This window comes from Perissodus microlepis, chromosome 10 (genome assembly GCF_051167445.1).
Source record: "Perissodus microlepis isolate ML-2025 ecotype Zambia chromosome 10, ASM5116744v1, whole genome shotgun sequence".
In the NCBI taxonomy this organism is placed as follows: Eukaryota; Metazoa; Chordata; class Actinopteri; order Cichliformes; family Cichlidae; genus Perissodus; species Perissodus microlepis.
Window position 1 is genome coordinate 12,475,478 of NC_140470.1, and position 8,094 is coordinate 12,483,571.

At 43.0% G+C, this 8,094-nt stretch overlaps 1 protein-coding gene across 7 annotated transcripts in view; it reads right to left on the reverse strand.

Annotated features, from left to right (window-relative positions):
- Positions 1–7,880, reverse strand: part of phldb1a (pleckstrin homology-like domain, family B, member 1a) — a 28,789-nt gene extending 20,909 nt beyond the window's left edge. Inside the window, exons 1-5 of one of the 7 annotated variants that reach the window (XM_084942085.1) lie at positions 7,723–7,880; positions 2,864–2,962; positions 2,073–2,196; positions 1,153–1,323; positions 27–149 (exon numbers count right to left, since the gene is read on the reverse strand). In XM_084942085.1, coding sequence (XP_084798211.1) covers positions 27–149; positions 1,153–1,323; positions 2,073–2,196; positions 2,864–2,923 — 478 coding nt within the window. In that variant the 5' untranslated portion in view covers positions 2,924–2,962; positions 7,723–7,880. Of the gene's footprint in view, positions 1–26; positions 150–1,152; positions 1,324–2,072; positions 2,197–2,863; positions 3,184–4,546; positions 4,681–7,722 lie in introns of those variants that run through there. The other 6 variants (XM_084942086.1, XM_084942090.1, XM_084942089.1 and 3 more) reach the window with 6 other exon arrangements.
- Positions 7,881–8,094: the final 214 nt, after the last annotated feature.

Below are 8,094 nucleotides of genomic sequence, written 5' to 3' on the forward strand. Positions count from 1 at the left end.
AATAATCATTAAAATGGGATCTTTACCAGATGGAGTTTTTGTGGCGCTCAGCCCGCGGGTCCCCTCTGGTAGCATGCTCTTCATCCTCTGAGCCTCTTCGGGATGGTTGAAACGGAAAAAGGCCGACTGACCGAAGCACAGCATGCACCCTGCCAGGAGAGGCAGCCATGGACATACAAAACTTTATTTGCTGTCCACTTAGAAGAGTCAACATCATTCATATCACAATAAATCTACAGCAATAAAAATGGACTGTTGTTAATCTATGTATTTTTTCCAAACATTATAATTTAGTTTAGATCTTACAACTTTATACTTTTTGCAGACCACTGCATGTGTCCTACAGTATGCAGACCAATTCATGCTTTCCTTTGTCAGTAATCGGTGCACTGGAAGGTGAGTGAGGTGTGATTGCAAACCGCCATAAACAGATGAGGTGGTAAAATAAGGATTTCTTTCTTTTTTGATGATGAAATGCCGAGTTTGAACCTCCTAAACAAAGTTTTGACTTGTTAACTAACATGAGCTGACTAGTTCAACTTACATGTAATTAACCGGTAAGTGAAATCAGCTCCTCATCAGTAGCTTGCATTTCTGGAGTCTTTCAAGAATCCCTGTACTGATATTCCACACGAAGTTTAACATGTAGCTGATCCTTTAGAGTCCATAGACCCGCATCATTGTTCCTTATGATGTATAAACAAAGCCATTTCCTCCATTTACGAGTACTCGTCTTTTTCAGTTGTCCTTTGAATGAAGCAAAGCCTGAAGTATTCTTGTTCAGCAGCTGCTGCCTCCACACATACCGGCTTCAAATGACATTTTGGTGTAGCTGCTGGCTTGGATCTTATAGAGAGGGGACTGAGGGGGGTGGGACTGTAATGTATTTTTTTTTTTATATAGCAACTATGCATGTTACCGGAAGGGCTTGGAATTGTTTTGTCATCATGACGCCTGGCAGTGTTTTTATCAACGTAGCCTTAATTTAGACATTCAGATACGCAACATTTTATTTTCTATTGCGGCTCTGCAAAAGCAACTGTTTGCCCTACTCAATCTGTCACCATCAGGTTTATATTTTGTATTTTGGTAAAACTGGTAAACAGGGTAAAGAGCAGTTATTTTAGTTACTTAAGCCTGTGATGGTGCTACCTTGAGTAAGCCGATAAGGTTTGGTGAGGCGAACGCCATCTGCTGAGCACTGGTTTCCACATGGGTACAAGGTGATGTTGCCTGCCTGGTTTTCAATGTAGCAATGCTTAGCCGCGATGCCGGGGCCCTGCAGGGGGATATCTGTCCCCTCACTGCCCAGCGTGGTTTTCCCTGCAACAAGAAAGAAAAACATCTGTCAATAATTTTGGAGAGTCATGTGGTTCGAAATACATTAGTAAAACATTCTTAGACCTGCAGTTCAAAGCCAGTGATGATGTGAGTTGAGTCACAAATGGAACCAGCTTATGAACTCATGTTAAATAACAGGTGTAGGTCTCAGGAGGTGTGTTTAGCCTGACAGATAACAGGGATCTCATCAGTGGAAATTAATACACCCATCTGCTGACCCTGGTGTGTTGTTCTTAGGTTATCAGTTACATTTTGTCTGTAGGTACAGTAAATATAGCCTGACACAAACACATACTATATTTATATTTTAGCACAGAGGAAATGGAGCACACATACACACACACAAATCCCCTCTTTTCTCTGGGGTGCCACAGCCTCTCCTCTCTCTCCTGTGAAATGTTAAGGCTCGGGGGAAGACAGAGACAAATGGTGCAAGGAAATCACAGGCAGCATTTGTAAGTGTGCCTCAGTACAAGTAACAACAACACGCTCAGAAGTTAGTGTGTCATCAGTCACTGTCACTTCATTACTCTTGACATTCTGTGCTGCTTACTTATTAAAGAACAATTGCCTCACGTTTGGCAATTCCACTTAAGGAAGTGTAGGTAAAATACAGTAGACTCCACTTATGATTATAATTCTCCAGTTGAGACCCTGACTGTCAACCAAACACACAGATATATTCTCAAAACCACACACGCACACACACACACACACATAAGGGTTGTGACCTTCCAGCAGTGGTAGTAAAGTGATGGCTGTGCTCAGGCGTCCACTTCCCAGGCTGACCAGGTGGGGGCGCTCTGCCTGGACTTTGAGGGATTTGCCTGTTTCAATCAAGTCGAGCGGAGTGCTCTGTTAAAACAATAAAACATCATCAGAGTTATTTTTACACAGCATAAGGATCTGTTTAAGACAATAGTAGTGGGTAATATTTGGATCTGTATGCATGAAGTAAACAGCGTGTCACAAAATAACATATAGCATGTAATTAAGCCTGAGTTAGATTGTACTACAGGCCTCACCCAGTAATGTGGCTTTTTTTTTCTTCTCCCATGAATAAGATTTACAGATGGACAAATTCTTATGTGTTGTACATGGCATTAGTTCAATAGTCAGCTACATTTTGTGATGCTGGAAATAAATCTGTGCACAACCCAGATGTCTGTCTGCAGCTGGGAGACACTGGGATCATTTTAATAGGATAATGACTGATTTTATTTGGCAAAGTCAGACGTATTTGTTAAAAAATAAAGAGTTGTAGAAAGAAAGTCAGAAAAGTTAGAGCAAAAACACACTTACATTACTACACTTATAGTCTTGTGCTATAAAACCAGATATGCTTGCTCTGAAAGCTTGCACTAATGGATGTGAAGCTGATATTACTGCTATGCTCCTGCTTTTAAACATGTAAACCTCTCAGTAATGCTGAATAAAGCTGACTTACAACAGATGCTGCTAGTAAAACGAGTTACAATTTAACTTAACATCCAACTTGTGTCTGCAGGAAGAAATGCCTCACCTGTAAGACCTGGTGCGTTTGTCGCCCATGCTCCACTTTATTCCTGCTCATGCGGTCCATGTCGGCTGGACTGGCAGAGTTATCCGACTCATGAAGGTCCTGAAGCGCAGAGACAGAGTGGCAGGGCATGAATGGGAGTGCTGGGAATACTGCTACTACAGTTGTACTACAATGAGAACAGTGCTTTCCATAGAAACCCTTCTGTCCCAGTTATAAGCCCATGTGACCAAACCGTTGTACAGAGTAATTGTTTCTTCAGAACTAAACACAGAGCAATCCATCAAGAAAGCTGCTATTGATTTATGCCTCAGCCTTTAAAAAAAAAAAACGTTCGAGAATGAGAGCAACCAACACAACAATAGCAACCACAGATTTTATGTGAGATGTGCTTTGGATATATAGCAAAAGGTTTGAGCTGGCTCTGCAGGTGCTTTACTCATCAGGGGTCAGATGACTGCTTCGTCTGGCTGTGGTGAGTCACCGTGATCTTACAAACAAACAGTCCAAACTGTCTGCAGAAACATGTTGCAGATTAGAGCCGGCTGTCTGCTCGTCTTCCTCCAGTCAGACAGGAGAGCTACAACAAGCCATGAGGACTAGACATGGCTCAAACAAACACGCACAAACACATAGGCAGCCCGGATGACTCACTCATATTTCCACTAAAAGCTGCCATCCGCATCTTTCACTATCACTTGTTTTGCCATCTGGGCATGTAAGCAAAACTAGAGTAGACGCAACTACCTTACTATCTAATGTCTGTTGTGTCTACCCGAGGATGAAAAGCTGCTGTGTGTCGTGCTTGACTCTTGGTTTTACATTTCAAAGTAGAGCTCAACGCCGCCAGTGCCACTGTGCTTGAATGATTCTGTTTAAGCTCTGTGACATGTCTTGCGGTGTTTGTTATAGTGCACAGAAGACACGTCATTCCCACAGACACTTTTTTAAGGGCCCGAGCTCTTTGTCGGCCTATGTTGTCATCACTGATTAATTAAAAAACATTTAAATATCCAGCGTGCTCCAAGTTTAGCTCACGCCGCTTTTACACAACAGGGCGTTCAGTCTGCGTCTGATGTCACTCCAGGCAAGGCTGCTGGGTGAAACCGCATACGTCTGACAATCGCGTCCAGTGTGCGAATCTCAGAGGACCCAGTGACACGAAGAACAGACCGTCCCCTCTATTCGTCACTGACACAGGACCCCTCGCGCCTCTGCTGTCAGCCCCACTGCCTGTCAACACTGGGCCTCTTTGAGCCACGCAGTCAGACACAGGACAGGAGAGTGGGCAGGCTAATGTGCCTCTGTCTGCCTCACACACACAAACACATATGCTCCTGCTCCGAAAAGCCTCAGTGATTTAACGTACACACCCAGGCAGAGGAACAGTTTTAATGCTTGCGAATGCAGGGCCTTGCATAGTAACCTGTCATTATGGAGGCAGTTATGCCCTTCAGAGCTGCCACAAGCTTCTGAAAATAGATACTTGCCTGCCACACAGACTGGGCTGCCACTTTTAAAGAGAAATGACTTTGGTTTAGAGTGAACAATGAAAAATCAGAGGAATACACAGAAAATCTAACAGCTGGAATGATCAATAAAAAACATGAAATAAAATAGAGTTATATTACGAAGAGAAGATTTTAGCACAACAGTGCTGGTGAAAACAGCCAAGTGTTTACTTACTTCACTGACAGACAGGCAGCTTTTACCATCTCTTTACTCTTGCTAAGTCCAGACAAAATCTGGGTCCATGGGTTTGCCTGACAGTTGCTAGCACATAGAGCAGTGTCCACATTATTGTGTATGTCTAGCTCCTTGCTTTTTTCATTCACTCACTGAGTTCCTCTGCTATTTCCCTCCTCCCAACCCCTTCTCCTGCCCATCCCGGTGCAGAATTACATCAGATTACAGTTACAAACAGTAGAGGGGAACCAGGCACTGCCCTCCAAAACATGCTCCCAATTCCTCCATATTGATTTCTTCTCCTTTTTTTGGCAATTATGAGTAAATAACTTCACCCGAACATGCAGTTTCAGAACACTCCAGAATTAGCTCTGCACAGAGTTCACATCCTGCTGAGAGAATGGTTGAAATGTTCAGGCTCTCAACAAGCTTTCCATTAAATGAAAGTTCAAATGGACCGCACCGCCCAATCACACAAGGCGGGGCTGTCTCCTTAAAAGTGTCTATGGGTTAAGCAGGTGTTAACAGTCTGACCCATGCAGGAAATAACATAAAGTGTAGGAGGCGGTGATGGAAAAGACCTTGTGTCCTCTGACTTCCTGCTCTGAGCTCTGGACCGCTGATGCAACGAACTCCAAAGGAAGTGTTTCCACTCTGGAAAACTGTCGAACAACACTTTATGATAACGCTAACTAAATGGACGACGGTGGATTACAATGCTTCCACTGTGTAATGATGGAGCAGAGCGATATGAAAGGTCCACAGGAAGTGAGCGAACACATGTGAGCATCTTTTCAGACGTCCCACAGGAACTATTTGGCTTACAGACAAACACAGAGAGAGTAGAAGAGAGTGGGAGAAAGCCTCCACTATTGATCTCTCAAGGCTTTTCCCATGGTCAGCGGCCAGAGAGTAGAGGGAGGAAGTGAGACGGATGATGACTCACTGAGGAGAATGAAAACAAACAAACAGAGGCAGCTTAGTAACCCGATGGACTGAAGACTGCAGAAGTCTGCAGATAAGGTTTGTGTTTTGAGTCCTCAGCGATCATGTGGAGGCTACAGCTGAGGGGGTAAAGTTTACTGAATGACCTTTAAATGGTGATTACAATGGAAATCCCCATATAGCTGTCCATCCATGTGAACAAGCAGATGGAAGTGATTTTTAAATACAATTCAGTCTTTATTATTTAACGAAATGGAACATCTGAAAGATAAATGGTGAATGCTGTTATCTAGTGGGCCAAGGAGTTTCCACATATCTTTCTTTAACAGAATAGATAGCTGCTTACTTACTTATATAGATAGGTACCCAAGTGGATATCAATATATTACTTTAATCAAGGAGCACTACCATGAAGATAATCTAAGGAGCTTGGAAAGAATAAACGTTTCATCTCTAATCTGAGAGGCCTCTTCAGTTCTGCAGTTACCATGACGATAGTAATAATTATTAAAACATAGACTAAAGACCATCCATCCATTTGCTTCCACTTATCCAATTCAGGATTGCAGGAGCCTATCCCAGCTGCCATGGTGCATCAGGTGGGGTTGACCCTGCACAGGTATGTCACATGGCTAAGAAAGAGAGACAATCAACCATTCACACCTATGGCCGATTGTTAGTAACCTAACCTTACTAACGGCATGTCACTGAACTATGTAAGGCAGGGGAAAAACATTGCTAACCACTGTGCCACCATGCTGCCCAGTACCACAGTGTAGTTCTCATAGAGGAAAGTATATAAATGAAGTCAGACGAAGCAGGTAAAGTGGAGTTGTTGGAGAGGTGGGTTGCAAAGTAGCTTGCAGATGCACAAAAGTCCAGGCAGGCAAAGCAAGTTGAAGATGGACTTTTCAGTCTTTCTGAACTGTCTGCAGTGATATCTCAGCCTGGCTGTGAGCATTCTGGGATGATAATAATAAAAGTCCAAAACAAGCTATGCTGTGAGTGTGTGATTTCCCACAGATACTGAACTGCTTGTCTGGTAGGAGGTTTGGATCAGTCAGCTTGTGAACCCTGCAGTTACACACTGTGAAACAGATGTCTGCAGGTCTCTGCAGGATGACATTAAGCTGCAGGTGGAAACAGTGAAGATGGCAACAATTATGCAAGTGGGGGCTCAGGCAGTCAACACTCATGCAGGCTGTGTTGGAAGCTTGATGAGAAGCAGCTGACACATAACGCAGATTTCATTGCCTTAAATTGAGGGTCTCACTCTTTACTTCCTCTCAGACCAAGCATAAATCCTACCCCTTCCCTTAACACTGACAGGACAAAACAAAACATTTCCTTTTAGACAAACCTTAACCTAAATGTAACCTGTAATTATTCTGATGCCACATGTTGAGGGGTTGGCGAGGCTCAGCTCAGGACAGGAAATACTATCCAGAAGGAGGCGGTGATCGTGGAGTGATCACAGAACATCTGCAGCCCAAATTGTTTGTAGAGTTATGGGAAACACTGGGTCTCATTTTTGGAATAATATCAGAACATTGCTGCTGTACAGCAATAATGCACACACACAAGAATGCCATTCAAACCTCCTGATTGGCTAAAATGAAACAAATCAAGTCACACTGAGAAAAAACAGTACCAGCTCAAATCATGTGATTAGTCAAATGATGCTCAGAAAAGGCACAAAGCCAAACGAACTAGTGAACAACAGGAAATTAGAAACATTTCCACAAAAGAGTTTGAGTTGCCCACAAAACCAATGGACTGTCTTCACGTGTGACATCTGTCCACTTGTCTTCTTCAGCTTTTTTAGTATGTCTGTATGGACTCATCAGATACTTGATACTTATTTACATGTAAACAAGCAAATTTCCCTCATAGCAAGAAAGCTATACTCACTCAGGCACAGTTGCACCTCACTGGCATGTCGGAGAAATACCTCATCATACTGTTATTTCACCAAAGACAGCCTGAGAACTCTCTCCCTCTCTCTCACACACACACACACACTAAAGTGTCCATTCAGAGCCACCTGGGTTTGGCTCCTATTTTTCTCCCTGTCAGATGACTTTCACCTGCTCATGCCTCCCAGTTAAATCAAAAGCCTGCCTTTAAAGATAATGCAAAGATGCGTAACCTGCCGCAAAACCCTGGTGATGCCCTTCTGTCTTCCACACACACATACAAACACTCAAATAAATATTTTTGTTTTCCCATACCCAAGCTCGAAAGGAACATCTCCTCTTCTGCAGTATGATTCAGTCCAAAGATTAAAACCACAAGACGAGGCATCCTCCCAAGCTTTCATGTGAAAAGTCTTCCAATTCTTTTCTCGAGCATCTTCACTGCTGTTGAGTAACTTTCAAAGTGAATGTTTCGGTGCGTCTGAACATCATTGTAGCAGATCCAACCCCCCTCTTTCCAGCCCTCTTTTTTTCTCTTCTTCCCACTCATCATTCCTCTTTCCCTTCATTAAGCAGGTCCTTCTGTGTCCATGTATAACTTTGTTTCTCACAGATTTGTTGTTTATACCAAGATTTTCTCATGTTCAGACAAATATAGTTGTTTATTTCACAGCAGCTTGAGTACAT